The sequence below is a fragment of the Chelonoidis abingdonii genome, chromosome 5, assembly GCF_003597395.2.
Source record: "Chelonoidis abingdonii isolate Lonesome George chromosome 5, CheloAbing_2.0, whole genome shotgun sequence".
NCBI lineage: Eukaryota > Metazoa > Chordata > Testudines > Testudinidae > Chelonoidis > Chelonoidis abingdonii.
Genome location: NC_133773.1, coordinates 27,900,681 through 27,920,962, shown reverse-complemented (window position 1 = coordinate 27,920,962; position 20,282 = coordinate 27,900,681). Strand labels below are relative to the sequence as shown.

Here is a 20,282-nt window from a genome sequence, read left to right as displayed (position 1 = left end):
CAAATAGGGAGGCGTGAGTACTGAAGGCTCAGTTTGTGTTTTTGGTACTCTCCGCCACCTCCTTTTTCTTCCCCACCAGCCCAGCCACTGTCCTCCTCCTCGTTTTTGCTTTTTGTGTTCATTTTTATGGCCCTTTTTAATGGTATTTTATGTGTATGTGGAAGATTTTATTGATTGATGGTGGGAGCTGATTCTCTGGGTCTAAAGCTGAAGCCGCTTATTCCACTCAGAATTTTTTATTTTTATTTCTTTTATTTGAATGCTTTCCTAAGACGTGAGTGATTTACCCGTTACGCTCAAAGCGAATGAGTCTGTACTCACAGGTGGTGGGAGCAGCGAAGACGAGGAGGGTGAAAGTATTGGGATGATGTTCCTCTTTGTTTTAGATCACAGCTTTGCATTCGGTATGGCCTTGCCGGTGCTGGTGATAACTGAGGGGTGTTACATTCCTCTTCTGTTTTTAAGATTCCCAAGGGTTTTGAACTTCAGCCTATGCTCCAGAGAAGCTAGGAGAAGAGAAAGAAGGATTTCCCCTCTTGGTGCAGACTCAATGTTGGTGTCTTGAGGGCCCCAAGGAAGGGTTGGTGGGCCGGTATAGGCAGGCACTCCACAATCCTGGGTTGGTTGGTGCGCCACATGATCGTAGGTAATTGTTGGGGGTGGTCCATCTTTTAGATCTAAGGTTCAGAGTCGCACCGGGATCATGGTAAGGTATGGTTCGCCTACCGATTCCGTATTAGTATACCGGTTATTGTAAACAAGTTATAAAGTCGAGTGCGTACGCCGGCAACAGGAGGGCGCAATAATTTGTGTGGCGTGTGCGGTCTCGATCGTGGGGGGGGGGGGGGGGTGGTGGGGCTTTGCCGTCATTTCTGGAGATTGCATGGGTAGCTATCCCATAGTTCCCGACAGTCTCCGCGCCCATTTGGAATTCTAGGTTGAGATCCAGTGCCATGTGGTGGGAAAAAACGGTGTCGGCGAGTGATTCTGTGTAAATGTCACCTCATTTCCTTCCTCAATGAGGCACAGCGACAATCATTTGCGCCCTTTTCCTGGATCGGCACTGCAGAAGCCATACATGGCAACCATTGGACCCGTTTCTTTTGTCACTGTCACCATATGTACTGGAGCCGCTAACAGAGGCGGTACTGCAGGCACACAGACAGCATTCAATTCTTTGCAAGTAACAGAGAAGGTACAGGTTGTTCTATACTACGCCATCCATTAAATGGCGCATGAGATGCACTATCGGCATTCTGTACTCTGCTGCGTCATGGTGCTGGGCTGACCTTCGCTGGAGCTGGGCGGCACCAAAGACAAAATGAATGACCGCTATTCCCCCTTATGTGTATCTAAAGAGTCAGTCCTGCTAGAAATGGGCAATGAACTGAGAATCCATGTATCAGAGAACCGGAAGCACAGCTGCTCCATGTCATCCCACAGCAAATATGATCGCATTCTACAAGGGGTGTCCAGCAACAACCACCGCCCGTTGCTTCTCCTTCCCGCTTCTGCCCCATCTGGCAGTCCCCCACATCTGTGTTGCATGAAGTAAAAAGAATTCAGGAATAAAAACACATGACTTTTAGTGAGATAAATAAGGGGAGCAGCCTCCACTCTATTTGATAGTACCAGGCAATTAAACGGTGGAGGGAGAGAAGCCAGCCCCAGCTAGTAGGTCCACCATAGAATTCTGACGGAAAGGGGGGGCTATGGAAGTCAGCCCCCAGTGCCTAATGATGAAGGATCGCGTTGCCCACCATTCTGTACAACTGGCCCGGAATAACCGGGAATCATTTCCTCGTGTTTACCCAGGCCACGGCCGACCTCGCCTTGAGGCCAAGCCAGGAGCAACTCATGGCTGATAGAACGGGACGCTACCAGATCTACTGCACTGTACTGATCTGCCACTGGAAGGAGAAGGAGAGATGCTGCTAGTTCATTCCCCGCACCGGTGCATCAGGCACATGCAGTAGACATACGTGAACACTGAAAAAAGTAGAAAACAGCTTTTTCCCTTTCTCTTCATGGGGGGGGGGTGTAATTGACAAAGATATACCCTGAACCCCCCGGACGATGTGTTTGACCTACAGGCATTGGGAGCTCAGCCAGAATGCAATCTTTTCGGAATTCGGGACTGTGGGATACGCTGGAGTCCTCATGTTCCCGCTCCTTCCCCATGCAGCAGTCCATTTATTAGCTTTAGCTTCTTAACGCTTGTCAACACAGCACTGTGCTGTGGACTGCTGTATCATGGCAGGTAGATTTTTCAAATGCTTTGACATTTCGCTTCTGTAATGGACTGATAGAACCAGATTTGTCTCCCCATACATTGATCAGATCCGTATCTCCTGTAACGTCCAAGTGGAGCTCTTTTTGATTGGACTGCATGCCACCGGCGATCAGAGCTCCACGCTGGGCAAACAAGGAAAGCAATTCAAAAGTTCTGGGCTTTCGTCACCTGGTCAGTGTATCCGAGTTCAGATTGCTTTCCAGACCAGTCACAGTGGTGCACTGTGGGATACTGCCCGGAGGCCAATGCCGTCGATTTGCAGCCACACTAACCCTAATCCGATATGGTAATATCGATTTCAGCGCTACTCCTCTCGTCGGGAAGGAGTAGAGAAACCGGTTTAAAGAGCCCTCTATATCGATATAAAGGGCCTCGTTGTGTGGACGGGTGCACAGTTAAATCGGTTTAACGCTGCTAAAATCGGTATAAACGCGTAGTGTAGACCAGACCTGTGCGTGTATGTGTGCATTTTACTATGTTTCAGATGGAAGTGTCTATATTATGCTCCTACTGCTCTTAACACCTGCAGATTGAAGGCAATAGTATTCTTATGTCATGTGTACCAAGCTGTCTGTGAATTCTGAGGGCTTCCAGTGCGAGCTACAGCTGCTCGGCCCTTCTCAGAATCAGCCCCATTATCCATAATTTGTCACAGAAACAGAGCACAGAACACCAAAAATATTCCAAGGGCTGTTGGAAAGCTCTTGAAGCCAAATGGTGTCATTACATCCTGATTTTACAGCACTAAATACATTTACTAAGCAACCATAGTTTATTGCTTTGAGTACAACTGATTTTACATACAGGCATAGATAATTCTCCCTGGATTCTCTAGATGCCTCCATGGGCACCATTTTTCAGAAGTTTCCAGAACTCTGAGGGGCCATGACATGTCTCTCATGTAAATGTACTAGAGGCAACACTCTCAAAGAATTCCAGCTCTGAGTAAGTAAATCTCTTTATAACTCTAGCTTTCTCCAGGCCTTTATCCAGGGAGCACCATTAAAATAACAACATAATAGCATGATCAGTATTGCTTATTTTCCACGATGTCCTTTATTTTGAACACAAGTATGGGATTGTCAGTTATACCATTTTGATTTTTGCTCTGGTTATGTAGCAAAGTGCTGCTATAATGAGTTTAATTAAGCGAAAATGGATGTTAGAGTACGACGTTACAAAAGGTTGCTATGCACCGATACATCATAATTAAATGTATTTAGTGTAATAGTAGGAGTCATTTACAATCAAGTTGTTCACAACAAATGTTAATTGTTACCTTAAATGACAGGCTCTTTCAATTAAAAGGAAAACAAACCAAAAGCCCAGTTTAGCAAACCACCAGGACATTTGCTGTGAGAAGTAATGTCATGTCGTTTATTCACCAGGAGCTATTCAAATCAGGTGAAAATACCAGATGGGGTGGCTGGATGGGATTCGAATGTGCCTTATTCTGATGTGAAATTATTGCTGGTTGCTTTGGTGAAATATATTTACGATTAGGGCAGTGACAGCTCATACAATGCGTAAAAGATGCCCAAGGGAAAGCCCCATTGCTTAACTGTACAGGACAAAGCACTCAGAATTGTAATATAGACTAGAATAATCCTGCACGGGCCAAGGGGAAGACCAGATGATTTAAGGCTTTGTCGTGTACATCTTAAGTATGCTGGTGAGTGCTTATGCTGAAGTCAATAGGACTATTATTGGTGTAAGCAGGTGACACAATGTTGCTTCTAATGAGCCCCATTTTTAAAATGCTGAGACCCATTTGTGGTCACTGCAATTGTGAGCTACAGCATGTCCCTCCAAGAGGTATGAGTGAAAATAGTATCTTGTGCAAGCAAATGGGTATTTGTACAGGAACAAATGTGCTCACATGTTTACACAAATCTGCTCCCTTTCCTTTCTGTAGAAGTTGCCCAGCAAGCTCTTGCGGGCAGGATCTGTGTATCCCTGTGTGCTTGGAGAGCGTCCATCACACGCTGACATAATATATATAAATAATAATAATAGTTCCTTTCCGGCTCTAGTTTTTATGATTCTATGGAAGACAATTGCACTTAGTGTTCTTGAGGGTGTGTGTGTGTGTGTGTGTGTGTGTAAGAGAGAGTGAGAGAGGACTGATCATTAAAACCAAAAGGAGAGGGCCCAATTCTGTTCCCCTGGCAGACAATGGGCCTTTTGCCATCATCTTCAATAACTATTGAATTGAATCCAGTGCTAGGGCAAATGTGTTAACAAAGGCAAAATCCTGCATATGCTAATACAATAGGGAGGAGAATACAGAGAGGAAGAGATATCAATGCTATGACATTTGGATTCATTTGAGTCCTTTTCACACACACAAACAAAACAAAGGAAAAAAAATTAAACTTAAAACTCTATGTATCTGGTTTAAAATGAACATTTTAGATCAGGTTTTGTTTTGTTTTTTTGGTCCCACTTAGTTCTCCTAGTCTTGTAAACAATTCTGGGAGACAGGGATTAGAAGCAGCTGCAAGCCTGCATGTGTTCTGAAAGGCACAGTAGGACAATGAGGAATTTAGATATCATTCATTTTCTTTTCTTTCTCCCTCTCCCCCCGCCCCCAGGTCAACATGGGAAATAATCAGTCATTCACAGTCGTGGAGAATGACTCCCTGCCTCTCATAGCCCATATCCAAAAAATCTTTGGCAAAGTAGACCTGAATTCCAGCTCGCTCAGCACGGCTGGAAGTCACACTCTGCACCATAGGACATAGGGATTCATGAATCATGGGCTTATACTGAACTATACCCTGAGTACCTTCAATCGGTTGTCAGAAATACTGATTGACCACTTTCTGAGCACTCTATATATTTCCACTTTTGTTTTAATGCCTTTTTCAGTTTGTACAATGAGCTCATGGGATGTCACTGAAATCAAGTTCTTTTCTGATTAAAATCCTTTTTTTTTTTTTTAAACCCAGCTTTGCAGCAGGAATGCGAGCCTGAAAGGCCCAGCATGGCAGAGATACATTCCTGATGATTTATGCAGCTTCACTTCCTTGATGATTATCCCAAATAAATCATGTTGGTATTTTCAGCAGTGATTTAGCTGCCCTTTACATTCATATAAATCTTCAGGCCAAGGAGAAAATTAGCCAAGTCCACACATTGATCTTGTGAGGTAAATTGCACCTAGGCAGCAGGGGCTCCATTGATAAACAATGAGGCAGTGCAAATAACTTATCAGTTTGCTTTTAATCAATGCTACTTCTCACAATGTATTATTATAGCAGTGGGTCTAAATCACTGTGCACTGTAACTGTTGTTTTCAAAACCTTTTAATCTAATTGGAAAATCTTCCTTTCTACTGGTAATAAACACTCACTAAATTGTCTGCACCTAATTGAGCTGTAGTAATTTATGTGAGTTCCCCACTGCTTTTTTCTCTCTTTAATCAGACAAACTACTCTATGTCTTTAACTAATGAAATCTTAGAATTCACCCAGTAGATCTGATCCAATGTCTCCATTGAATAAATCTTCATTAACACTGGCATATCCCCACCCTCCCTGTCCCGCTTCATCATTAGCTCAGAGCCATACCTGTCATCAGAAGGCTATGGTCACTGCTTTATTTATACAAATAAACAAGTATTGGTCATGAACATAGCACCAAATTAGCATGGACCACGCACTAGATCAGGGGTTCTCAAACGTCATTGCACCATAACTCCCCATCTGACAACAAAAATTATGACGTTGCCCCAGGAGGGGGGGACCAAAGCCTGAGCCTCCCCAAGCTTTGCCAACCTGGGTGAGGTGGGGGGATCAAAGCCCAAGCCCCACTGGCCTGGGCAGGGGAGCCAAAGTCGAAGCCCAAGGGTTTCAGCCCCAGGTCGGGGGCCTGTAACTTGGACCCTGCTGCCTGGGGCAGTGGGGCTCAGGCTTTGGCTTTGGCCTGGGGTGATGGGGCTCAGACTTTGGCCTTGGGCCCCAACAAGTCTAAGCCAGGCCTAGCAACCCATTAAAATGGAGTTGTGACCTACTTTGGGGTCCCGACCCACAGTTTGAGAGCTGGAGTACTTGTGGCACCTTAGAGACTAACAAATTTATTTCAGCATGAGCTTTCGTGAGCTACGGCTCACTTCTTCGGATGCATAGAACTTTCTATGCACAGTTTGAGAACTGCTGCACTAGACCACTTAGCCTGCGAGGACCTAATAATAATAACACTGACATCCTTTCCCAGGGAGCAGAAATAAACACTCTTGACTGTGTGCGCTAGAAGTATTGCCAACTGCAGTATATATTCATAGTCTGGAATTTTTCCCCACTCTGTCTACAGATCAATCCAGATCACTAGTATGAGAAGAGATCCCCCTAGATTTTCAGAACAAAGGATCATTTCCAGATATATTTATGTTCTTGACAAGGTCCTAGTGGCTAATTTAAGGCATGTGTCACGTCAACAACTCAGTCAAAGCCTATAAAATGTGCTGTAAATTCATTGCGTTTGATCCTGAAGAGGTGCACCCATCCAGGCAGAATAATGACAAGCACTCAGTCATAATTAGAGCTGGTTAAAAATTTTCCAACAGAACAATTTCCACTAGAAAATACTGCATAATTGCAATCAAAATTTCAGGTGGGAGTATGTTAATTTCAATGAAATTTCATTTAATTAATAGAAACAAAAAAAACCAACAACCAACATTTTTTGATATTGGTCAAAATGGTCCATTTAAATATATGCAGAATGTTTTTCATTTTGAAATTACTTTGTTTTGGAATGTATTATTTTATATTATACTTTTTAAATTTTCTTTTGTTTCACAGGAAATTTTTTAATTCTTTGGTTTAGTTCAGATTCAGAATGAAACAAATTTGGAAACTGTGGCATTTCCTGTGAAATGGAAATTCTGATTCCCACACAGTTCTAGTCATCAGACGGTCACCACTTTTCCCCTTCTGATATGGTCCTAAAGTTGCCAGGGCAGGATGCTGGACCAAGTTAGAGATGCCTTTTAAAAACAAATCTGAAAAATCCATGAGCCAAATTCAAACCCTGTGTATGTGGGCGCAACTCCATTGGTGACAATGGCATTCTATCAGCCATCAGCATATCTGAATTTGCTTCTGTGTATTATAAAAGGAAACAAATTTCTATGACAGCTCCTGCCTCTCTCTTGCTATGCTCATCAGACCATGTGAGATTGTATGGAGCAGTTATTTTTAGTCATTGGACATAGGCAAATTTGCCACCGATATAACCCCATTAAGCCCAATTTCTTCTTGATTACAAGATCAATGCAAAAGAGCATGAGCAATGTGTTTACAAAGTCCCTTCACTGGCACTCAGACATGTCACCGGAAAACATAGCACACAGAGGATCAAACATCTCATAATAAAATTCCCCAGTAATATAATCACTGGTCTTAAGCTGCTGAATACTTGTTAATTGCCATCCATACGGCGTTCAGTGAGGATTGCCAACAGCAGCAGTCCAAAAAGATTTGGGGGAGGAGGGAAGCCCAATCACAATAAATCTTTAGGTCTTCATGGTAGGGGTGGGATCAAAACTCTGGTAGCCATTTATATTACATAGAGCCAAGGTCAAAATTCCATCAGCCAATGGGCAGTGTTCATTTTCTCTGACCATTCATAACGGTTGCCAGAGTTACAGATTGTAAAGAGCTATCCTGTCAGTGCTGCCTGTTTTGAAACTGTTCTTGAAATCCCCAGCTGGATGGGGTCCCACCACTGTATCTAGCAACACTGCCACAAAACTGCAGCTCTGAGAAACAGCTTTAGCCCTGGAACATTCCTTTCAACTCCCTCCCCTTTCCACACCACCCAATCATCAGCACACTTTTGTTTCAAACCCTCTCTCTCTCCTGACATCTCTGTAGCTGCAGACCTTTGCAGCACAACCAAATTTTGGAGCAGTACTTTAGGATATTAAAGTCTTGATACCTGACTGAAATGTTTTCTTTAAACAAACAGACAGACAAACCCTCAACAGTCACTGTGTGGCAAACATAAACAGAAGTTGCAGAAATAACCTTTTGCGGGATAAATGGTCAGTGGCCACATGAATGCCAATATACAGCCTGTGCAAAGTGCTCTTTTTTTTTTCAGGGTTGCCTGTGCCAACGAATGGTGAAGATGCAGGAGCTTACCTGGAGACATGCACTTGGAACTGACCTCTCTGCAGCTGTGAGAGTAACAGTGGGGTATCAGCAAGTCAACAAGGTGGGGTGTGCATAAGCATAGGCCCTGAGACAATAATTTTATCTGATAATCTTTGCTGGGCTCTTCAGAGCCTGCTTCAATCTCCACTGGGTTCCTTCCTTCTCAAAGGGGTCATCAACCCACTTCTATAGGAAGACAGTATTTGCCATGCAGTATTAGGCCCTGGGTTCATTACGTCCAGTGTCCTGCCTTCCACAGTGTCCAGAGCCCATAATTCACCTGGCCAATTGTGGAGGGCTCTACACAAAGGAGGGAAATCCTTCCTGACCTCAGCAGAGATTAACTAACGCAGATCAGCATGGAATCTGAATACTCTTAATGGTAGATTTTGTTACTGCTTGTAAAGATATCCAGCCCTTTTAAAATTCCAGATCCAGTGTTTGACTCTAACTGGCCCAGTTCATTTCCTTCAGTGGATAGGAACAGCAGATTATACTACCCTATCTATTAGCTGTGGTACGAACAGCACAGAATCCACTGTTTGCTCAGAGGGTCACTTTAGCGAACTGCCTAAAAGAGACCAAACTCTAAAGGAACTAGATCTGTGGGAGAAAAAGAATCAGACAAGATTTCTGTATGTGCATGCAAACTGTATTTGTTGGAACAAATTTGATAATTAGGAGCTTTAAATACTCGGAGACAGTGAGATCCAGATTTTCAAAGATACTTAGGTTCCGAAAGATGCAAGGTGCTTAGTGGGAATTACAAAAGTTCCTAAGTGAGTTAGATGCCTAACTCTCATTGACCTCACACCTGACTTTTTACAAGCACAAAATCATAGATGCTGTGATAAATTAGGGGGGCGGGAGGTAGCTTCCTCTTATGGACCCAGCCAGCCAGTTAGTCATAAAATCCCTCTTAGTAATTGTTCTCTACTTGCTTTACCTGTAAAGGGTTAAAAAGTCTCCCTGCATAGGTAAAAGGAAGGGAGTGGCCGCCTGACCAAAAGAGCCAATGGGAAGCCTAGACATTTTTAAAATTGGGGAAAAGCTTCCCCTTTGTCTGTCTTCTTGTTCTTGGGGAGAAGCAGAGACAGGGCTGGAAATATTCTGTAAGAAGCTTGGGGCTAGGTATGAAAAATCATCTGAATCATACCTAGAAATTACTCACTTGAAACCCCCAGATATGTAAGTAGAACAGGAAATGTCTAGGAAGATGCATTAGGTTTATTTATTTTTATTTCTTTATGGCTTGTGGACTCCTCTGTGCTAATCCCAAATGCTTTTGTTTTGTTTGTAACCTTTAAGATGGACCTCAAGAAGGTTATTCTTGATGCCTAATTCCTGTCAGTGGTTTTTTTTTTAATTTAGCAATAGCCTGATTTTTCAAATGTATTTTCTTTCTTTTCTTTTTAATGAAATTTATCTTTTCTAAGAACAGGATTGGATTTTGTTTCCTAAGAGGTTTGTGCCCATTATGTTTAATTAGTTGGTGGCAACAGCTGATTTCCTTTGTTTTCTTTCTCAGCTCTTCCCCAGAAGGTGGAGGGTAAAAGGGTTTGAGGGTACCCCACAGGAAGGAATTCCCAAGTTCACCTTCCTGGGTTCTACAAGAGTTTTTTGCACTTGGATGGTGGCAGCATCGACCCATCCAAGGTCAGAAAAAAGTGTAACTTTGGGAGTTTAATGCAAGCCTGGAGTGGCCAGTATTAAGTTTTTGAATCCTTGCAGGCCCCACCTTCTGCACTCGAAGTGCCAGAGTGGGGAATCAGCCTTGACAGATGCCGAAAAGAAAGCAAAGAAAAACATATGGCAATGACTTTAATTCAAATGTGGGAGTCTGGGTTATGCCCCTTAGAAAATGTGACTGTGTGTAGTTTATATCAGTGATTCTCAAACTTGGGCTGCAGCTTGTTCAGGGAAAGCCCCTGGCGGGCCAGGTCAGTTTATTTATCTGCCATGTCCACAGGTTTGGGCAATCGCAGCTCCCACTGGCCACTGTTCTCCGCTTCAGGCCAATGGGGGCTGCAGGAAGTGGCACAGGCCAAGGGATGTGCTGTCCGACCTTCCTGCAGCCCCCATTGGCCTGAAGCGGTGAACCATGGCCAGTGGGAGCAGCGATCGGCTGAACCTGCGGACGCAGCAGGTAAACAAACCAGTCCAGCCCGCCAGGGGCTTTCCCTGAACAAGCCGCGGCACAGGTTTGAGAATCATTGCTTTACATCATTGGAAAGTCATAGTTTAGAAAGTATTCATGAGGCTCAGTAAATAATCTTTAAGCACGTGTGGTGAGGTTTACTTCTCAAACCAGAGATGCAAGAAACAAATATTGAAATGTAATTTCAAATGATCTTCCAAAAATACACCCATGGTATTTTCTGGTGTCTCTTTCTTTGTATGTGTGAGAATGCTCGTTTACATGCACCATTGCTTTACATATGCAAATATGGAGTTTGCACACACACATTGATTTTACTCCCAAATTTTCAGATACAATCGCAAGGCCATTGGAAAAAAGTAGTCTAGAATCTCATTCCAATCACATTCTGGAGGGACAATAGGATCCAGGTGAGATATAAAGCCTCCATTTTCTGACTGATGTTAAAGACAATGGGACTAGTCACAGAATAAGGTACTACTTGGTGTGAGTAAGGAGATCAGGATCTGGCCTTTAATTTATGGTATTTCCTTCTGAGCCTCAAGGAAGCAGTTGTTGAACAGAGAGCGGCTTATAGAGTGGGAGGCCTGGCAGACTAGAAATGGGAGATCATTCCATGCATAAGAGGCAGTGCAGCAGAAGGCACAAAGTCAGGGGATGTGAAAGCTGGTATTGTTGGTGGAGGCAAGGGGGTGAGTGTGACCATGATGGAAGATGAGCTGTCAGATGTGGGCTGGTGCTGAGTTGTGTGCAGGACTTTGATGAGGATGAACTTGAGCATGACAGGATGGGCAGAAGGAAGCCCTTGGGCAGTTCGAAGAGAGGGGAGTAATGTGGCCTGATACATGGGCAAAGAAGATAATTTTGTCTGTGGCATTTGGCACTGTGAGTTCTATGGCTAGGAGGGAGGCCTGATTGGAGGAGGTTGCAGGAATCAAAGGAGGAGATAAGGTTAGGACAAACACCTCAGCAGTCATGATGGTTTTTTAACCATCGTGTTAAAAAAGAAGTGAGAAGATTTTGGCCACACACCCAAACCAGGGTTTCTTGACACACTGCTTGCTGCTGTGAGCTCCATGTAAAGGACTGCACACAAGAAGTCATTTGCAGAGCACAACAGCAATTGTATAGGTCCTGCAAACCCCGGGAACTGTGCTACATATTCTTCAGTGCCATCTACTGGTACCTTATCTATTAAGTGTTTACATATATGCAGGCATTTCTTTTTTGATAGCACACTCCTATAACACTTGGTCTGCTTCACACATGGGAATGTTCCTCTGAGGAGCCCTCTGCTCCCTGTTCGGATCAAGTTTTTCAGGTCAAGTGGGGAGCAACAATAATCAGAGTGGTGGTGGGAGAGGAGGGTATGCCCCATGTTCTCAGCAGGGTCCAGGCGAGTAGAAAGGAGGAAGGGCAGGGATGGATAAGCAGTGCTTATGTCATATGGTGATTGTCACTAGATGAAAACGGGAGATGAAGGGGAGAGAAAGAGGGGGGAAAAAGAGAATCCAGATTTCTCTCGGACTTCTGACTAGAACTTGGTAATTTTATGTCTGTTCTAATAAGGGTGGCTTTGCCCATGTATGGAGAGTCATGAAAGGTTCCTGGGGATTATGCCCATTTGGGTTTTTTTTTCTAATTAAGAGAATAATAAACAAGGTTTACAGATCACCTGCATTTTATCTCTGGGTTTGTGTCTGATGTGCTGGTGGGGCCTTGGGCAGAGAGATTTCTTGCTGGGGGCAGCAAGAGCACTAGCCGATAGCGAAAAGAGGCTGTGAGATAGGTCTGTCTTATCTTTATAATGGAATGTTTTTTACTAAGTACTGAGCTGGCATGTAGCGAATGTTCGGCTGAAGAAGATGATGATTTTAATAAAGCTAAGCAGACAAGGAAGAAAAGTAGTCTAAATGAGGATAGTTACATTACATTTGGATTTTTTTGTGTCTTGATATTACTGCAGAGAGTCCACCACTACAACATGGTGTTTGTTTCCAAGTGTTAGTAAATGAAAATATGAGGCCTGGAAAAGTGCTGACCTATGTAGATACCATACAACTGGAATCTGTAAAGCAGAGCTGCAATTGTTCCCTTTGGAAACGAAAAAGAATTAAACAGCCAAATGTCCTGTCTCAAGAAGCAACTTTTCCTCAAAAAGATTTAGAAGCCCCTTGTGACCATTTGAATTGAAAATATAAACAAGCACACACCATTGGCGAGACCCTTGTACTTCTAGCAGCAACAGACACATAGAATTGTGACTGGGAAACAAGCAGCCAGGGAACTGAAAACCATTCCTATTCCATATAATGCCCACCATTGATGCACTAATGACCTTGCAGACAATGGTCAGGACTAGTTGATAGAACAAGTTAAGAAGAGTCAATATTTTGTACTGCATATTGATGAGTCTGTAGATGTAGCAAACACGGCTCAGCTTGTGTGTGGAGTGAGATTTGTCAAAGCAAGAGCAGAAGGACTTTTACGGCAGAGATCCATCCTGCTCACTGAAATCTTAGACTGGGCCTGAACTTGCCCACAATCCATATTGTCAAATCATAGTTTTAAAAACTTGGACTAGATTGGCTTGGTTCGGATTATATACTTAAACATACTACATGTAGTTGAATAAAACCACAAACCTGTTCAAATTCTAGTGTCCCTCTTGAATCTAGTGTCCTGAATTCCTGGATCTAGCGTCCTGAGTGAGTAAAGAATATAGTATTTGGTTGTGGGGAGCCACCAAGTTTTAAAATATCTATAAGGGATCCACATTACTAAAGAGTTTGGGAACCATGGGTCTAAAGGGGGATAGTGCCCTTCTATTAGGTCTATAAGAGCTCCGTGTAGCAAAAAGCTTATCACAGAAATTGCTGTTAATGTGGAAAGCACTCTTGCCCTGATCGGGGTCCAATAATTACATTTCTAGGATGTGGCAATATCCAGTCACAGTGGCCAATATCTAATGCTGCAGAGCAAGGCAAAAGAATGCAATTAGAGGCTAACCTTCAGCTCTGTGCCCAGCATGAGTTGCTGGGGTGGCCAGTGAAGTGATGCTTTCCAGCTCCTGCACTGGACTATGAAGTAGCTGCTGAGCTGTTCTGCAACTTCTACATAGCCCTGAGGGTACAGTAGCCTCTGTGGCTCTAATTATGTCTGTCATGTGTTTATGTACAGGAGACAGGATCTGAGGAGTCATGGTAGTAGAACGTCTCACTGCATTTTACACCCTGTATCCTGGTAGGAAGGGAGCTGATGTGGAATGGTGTGCCTCACCCCTGAGCTCTACTTCATGCAGTGGAATGCCTGCTATGGGATCTTCTGCAGCCAGAAACAAGTGTACTGACAAGAATACATGTTAACTCTTGTTTCTGTTAACCCTCCAGAGGCACCAGAACTTTGTGGTGGGGTGGGTGAGCTAGACCCTTTTCTGTCTCATGCGCTAAGTTCCACTGGTAGATTCTATATTGCTGGTGCTGATACCTGAGTCAGAAGGACAAGGATCCCAGCTTGCGTCTCAAATCCCCAGCGGAGTTTACAGTAGTAGCAGTTAGAAAAACCATCTGCCAAACAAACTGGGTCTGAAGTGTCGGAAAGGCATTAATCACGGAAACCCACGATGCCATTCAGCTAGAGGTCACTTTTCAGAGTTAGAACTTCATTTTCATAGAGAGGTGCCTCATTGTGCCATAAATGGGGCAAATTGTGCAATATCTGTCCCGTGACGTAAAGGTTCTTAACTCTAATTGTTGATCAGTTTGTGTCCTGAAGCATGAGGATTAATCTACAGTCCTTGTAATTTGATGCCCAGTTTCGAACATAAATTGGAGATGGATGAGCGGGATACTATGTACCCTTCTTTGCTCATGAGTTTGGTTTTCTCTGCACAGTTTCTAACCCCAACTGTGCTGCATCAAACAGGAGAACAAATGATGATACTCTAGCAATCGGCAATTCCTGTGGAGGTGTGTACCATCCAAGGAGGCCTATTACCAGGGAGTAAGCTCCCCTGCTCATTTTCCTGTCTGCAAGTTTGGTCAATTGAGTGTGAAAAGTTGCTCTGATCCCCCTCCGGGATGTGTAGCTATAGTGACCAGTGTATCGTGCTGACTGCTTTACAATTCATTCTGTGCCACTGAAAACTCTGAGTCAATGGCACTTTTAAAATTTCTGTTTCGGTGATGGGCCAGAAAAGAGCATGACGCCCCAGATGATACAAAAGCATTCTTCCACTGCTGCTTCTTGATATACCATTCGCTGTCAGATAAATGCTATAATAAATCACATTTTCTTTTTGTTACACTTTTGGTGTCAGTGTGCAGCACGCTCCATGGATCTGGCTCTATTATTTTATTTTAGTGAAAGACTGTGAATATGCTCCAGTCGGCTTATCTGATTGTTTGTTCTGCTCAACTAAGCAAACCAAGCAAGTGTGCTTTAACTAAATTATTTGCTGCAACTCCATGCTGGCATCATTCTGGTAGAGGCTACTCCATCTGTTTGATTTTATTTTTCCCCCCTTTCTTATATTTTGTTCTCATTCATTGATCATTAAAAAAAAAATTCCAAGCAAAAACAATAAAAAAGTTGCATAAAACTTATTATGAGCAAGAATCTGGATGCCAAGCCACACGCAAAGCGTGGTGTTTCTTGATTTAAGGACAATATACTATGGCAAGCAGTATCCCTCATCTTGAGGAGCTTTGATTTATTGTATTGAAAGATTACGAGTTCTAAACACATTCATGTAAAATGTCATTTAATTTCCCAAGTTTTAAAGAACTGGAAATCTGAAGTTACTAAATTTCTGTTTGTAATTAGGAACAATTGAACAGTTCTCTGACTTCACTCATTTAAAACTCAGCTGCAGGGAGACAAGGTTCCTATGGGTAGATTTATTGGAAAGGAAAACTATATGGTGATATGCCCCTCCTACTGGGTAGAAGAGGAGACCAACTCAAACTCACTACAAGTATTTAAGGACATTCACTGTATTTGGCTTCCCTTGGTCACCAGCTTGCTCTGAAATACTAGAATCTCTGGTTGCTCTTTGTTAAGCCTACCTGGAGATGTTTTCATACAGGGGTCTCCATCATATCTAAGAGAGTGCCTGTGTGTAAAAAAGAAAACAGAGTATTAGTTTCTTTTCCTGAAAAGTGGAGTTTAGAGTTAAGTACTTTTGACAAGTAAGAAAGAATGCTTCTCTCTGAGGAGACAGGACATGCATCCAATGGGTTATGAGTTGGGGAAAACTTGTAGGACATTTTTGGCAACATTTTCTGCAATTTTGTTTGTCTTGGTGCCGCACTTCCATAGCAGAATTTCATGGTTTTTTTTCACAGTAGTTTGTAAAAAGCAAGCAACTGCAAGAGCAAAGAATGTGAAGTGATTAAATGTCAGTTTTTATAGTGAAAACAATGTCCAGTGGAGGGCACATGGGCCTTGTTTCGAAACTGAGCTTCACTACAAAGACCTTTTTTTGGTCTGTAAAGTGCCTGTGGATAGGAGGAAAAAATCCCACTTGGAGAAGAAAATGCCATTGTTTTAAAATATTAAGCTCTCAGCTGCAAGGGCTCAGAGGAAGCAAGCTAAGAGGAGAACAACTTCCAGGAGACATAGATGTGAGGATCCACCTAGGGAAGAAGAGTGAAACCATCCTACAGTTCTCTGCTGGTCCCCAAATGTTGGATCAGATATTATAGGAGATCTTCCAGGAGATTCATCCACTCTGTATAACTTGTAGCTGGAGGTGGTTGGAGGGGGAGGAAACAGAAGATGTTCTGTGCAGTGGGGTGTGGCAGAAATGTAGATTGCCCTTCTGGGTAGACTAACCTTGCTGCAGATTAAACCCATTAGTTCTTGTCCTACCTTCAGCAGACGTGGAAATTGATCCCCATCCTCTTTATAACAGCCTTTAACATGTTCAAGGCTTGTTATCAGTGCCCCCTCAGTCTTCTTTTTTGAGGACTGCCAGTTTTTTAAATGTGTCCTCACAGGCCAGGTTTTCTAAACCTTTTATAGATTTTGTTGCTCTCCTCTGCACCTTCTACAATTTGTCCACATCTTCCCTAAAGTGTGGTGCCCAGACTTGGAAACAATACTCCAGGTGAGGCTCACTAGTACCTAGTAGAACAGGACAATTACCTCTTGTGTCTTACATATGACACTTCTGTTAATACACCCCAGAATATTAGCCTTTTTCATAACGGCATCACATTGTTGACTCATATTCAATCCATGATCCACTATAAACTCCAGATCCTTTTCAGCAGAACTGCTGCCTAGCCAGTTATTCCTCATTTTGTAGATATGCGTTTGATTTTTCCTTCCTAAGTGAAGTACTTTGCACTTGTCTTTACTGAATTTCATTTTATTGGTTTCAGACCAATTATTCCAATTTGTCCAGGTTGTTTTGAATTTTAGTCCTGTCCTCCAGAGTGGGCTTGACACCCCTCCCAGTTTACTGTCATTTGCAAATTTTATAAGCATTCTCTCCGCCCTAAACGATACCGTGAAACACTAAGTAGAAAATGTGACAAGCTGTTTATGGCTCATGTTAATATAATTGTAGTGGGTGATAGGACAGCTCCTTACATAATCTAAGTTGAATTAGTAACTTGGGAAAAAATGATTTTCAGGCCAATTTACTCTGTAACTAATAAATATTGTTTGACACCTACAATTCACTTTTGTGGTCATCTGTGTGGAATAGGATAAAAGTATGGTCATCTGTGTGGAATAGGTTTCCTTTCTGTTTGTACAATACTCCTGGGCCCTGGTTTTCCAGTCAGGTAAATCCTATTGAAGTCTGTGGATATTAGTGGTATTTATAATGGAAGAACAAAGCACTGGGTGTCAACTTTTCAATGGGTTAATTAAACATTAGAGCCTATTTAGGTCACAGACTCAAATATTTGTCCATTTTCTAAGGAAACATCATCTATACCTGTAAACGTGAGATCAACATTTAAACTGAGAAGAAGATTGAGAAGTGACTGGATTAAGAGGTATATAAATGTCGTCTTGGGGAGAAAATAAGGAGTACTAAAGGACTCTTCCATCCAAAAGAGAAAGGCTTTGTCATGATGTCTGGAGCATCCACGACCATGGGCAGGCTGTCAAGAAACAGGACATGAACCCCAAACGCGTTATATGTTCTATACTTATGTTTGCCAACAAAGTAACAAGTCTGAAATCCTCAGGCAGTATAACAGCCTTAATAGGAAGCCACAGACAGCCTTGTTGGACACTCCAATCTATCTTGCCTCCCAGGCAGGCCTCCCTCTGTAATAGATAGATAGTCCCTTGCACTAAAAAAATCACAATATTCAAATTACTCCCAGTCCCAAGGGACCAGCCACTTTTACCCCAGGTCAATTGCACCTTAGATCTCTCAGAACACTTGTAGCCAATCCTGTAAAAAAAACTATCTAAAGGTTTATTGACTAAGAAAAAGAAATAAGAGTTATTTATAAGATTAAAGTGGATAAACATATACACAAATGAATTTCAGTGGTAGATTTCAAAAGATAATAGAAACTTCTATAATATACAAACTCTGTGTCCTTTAGGGCTAACCCAAGCTAAACAGCTGAGGATCCTTTGCTTATGCTTAGAAATCTTTGCCCCACAGAGTCCAAGCAGGATGTGACTATCTATTTCTTCCTAACAGGCATTTTTATTCCCTTCCCCAGCATTCATGCTGTGGTGGGTTGAGGGCTTATGCACATACCCTCTTCATGGGTATGGGTGAAGCAATCAACAAAGCCTTTTGTCCACAATGTCTTGTCTGATGTCTGTAGACCTTCTTTTGTTGGGGCGGAGATAACACCTTTTGCGGTAAACTAGCATTTCATACTTGGTCGTGCTTCTCCCTTGGCTATGCAGGATTTACAAATAAAAGGAAGTATTTCTTTACACAATGCTTAGTCAACCTGTGGAACTGTTTGCCAGTGGATGTTGTGAAGACCAAGACTATAACAGGGTTCAAAAAAGAACTAGATAAGTTCATGGAGGATAGGTCCATCAATGGCTATTAGGCAGGATGGTGTCCCTAGCCTCTGTTTCCCAGAAGCTGAGAATGGGCGACAGGGGATGGATCACTTGATGATTACCTGTTCTGTTCATTTCCTCTGAAGCATCTGGTATTGGCCACTGTCAGAAGAGAGGATACTGGGTAGACGGACCATTACTCTGACCCATATGGCTGTTCTTATGTTCTTAGGTGCAGTCTTAAACAAACATTTGTATAGTCACAGAGCAAACATTTAATCATTACCTTATAACATGGGATACAGATATTATAAGTAGGATTAACACTTGCAGTATCCTATGAGCATTCCATAAAGTCTAAACACTAAAGACATCTTATAACTCTAACATCCTCTTTTAACAATACTACCACACGGGTGAGCCAGACTGGTTTCCAGCTATGCATTTTTCAGTATTCAATGAGGCCTGAGGCCTTGGCAAAAGCTGGCATCGAGTCTGCCAGTGTCACAGGCATAACAAGAACCAATAGCTGGAAATTGAAGCCAGCCAAATTCACATTAGAAATAAGGCACTTTTTTTTTTTTTTTAAATTAACGGAGAGGGTGATTTACCATTGGAACAAACCAGAAAGGGAAGTGATGGATTCTCCATCTTGTGTGGTCTTAAAATGAAGACTGGATGTCATTCTGAAAGGTATTTTTTAGCCAAAGACAAATTACGGGCTCAGTGCAGGGGTAACTGGATGAAATTCTGTGGTCTATATTATACAGGAGGCCAGAACAGATTACCTAATGGTCCCTTCTGACTTTAACAAATGTATGAATTATATGCCACCAATTGACCAGTTCACCCAGTAGCACTACTTTGCTTTTTTCAACTGTTTAAGAAAATCTTTAATGGTCTCCTTTTATTTCTGTGTCCGTTACAGCTCCTCCAGATTTACAATGTCTATAGATGACGGTGTCAACTGCACAGACACAAAACTGAGCCTCTGAGAAAGTAAAATAATTTGATATATGATATCATAATAAATATAGAAGAGAACATAAATATAAAATGGATAAAATTTACTAGGTAAGTATAAGGTTTCAACTTTTATTCTTCCTCATTATATCATTACAATTCTATCCAGCTGTTCATTCTTTTAAAGTTGGTTAAAGTGCTGCATGTAAAGATTTATGGACCGGATTCCTTACAAATATAGTACATAATTATCTATGAGCTATATTCAGAATATGGCAAAACTGAATCACTGTCACTCATGCCTTGGAACTAAAAGGTCATATTTATGTTTGCTTGAGTTTACAGCATCATGAACAGATGATTTTGTAAAAACACAGAACAAAAATATTTAGTGAAATTCACAGAGCATTGCAAAACCAAATGTTTCTGATCAGCAATCTCTCTCTCTTGGACACACATATTTATATATTTTTCCCCTGTGAGCTTTATTTTTTGTCACTCCCTGCATAATTTGGGTGACACATAAGGACTCGTCCAAACTATTCCTTCCAGGTAAAGTCAAGTTATTGGAATGTGCCTTCGCTCCCAGTGGCAGTAGATTTACTTAGATTGGAAGCTCTTTGGGTCAAGGACCATCTTCTTGTCCTGCGATTGTACATTGTTCAGCACAATGGGGGCCTGGTCCATGACTGGGGCTCCTAGGCACTATTGC

General features: G+C 42.4%; 1 protein-coding gene across 1 annotated transcript in view; it reads left to right on the top strand.

Moving 5' to 3' along the window:
• Positions 1–19,595, top strand: part of STPG2 (sperm tail PG-rich repeat containing 2) — a 436,725-nt gene extending 417,130 nt beyond the window's left edge. The window contains exons 13-14 of the mRNA XM_075066165.1: positions 8,402–8,479; positions 19,536–19,595. Coding sequence (XP_074922266.1) covers positions 8,402–8,479; positions 19,536–19,565 — 108 coding nt within the window. The 3' untranslated portion in view covers positions 19,566–19,595. The remainder of the gene's footprint in view (positions 1–8,401; positions 8,480–19,535) is intronic.
• Positions 19,596–20,282: the final 687 nt, after the last annotated feature.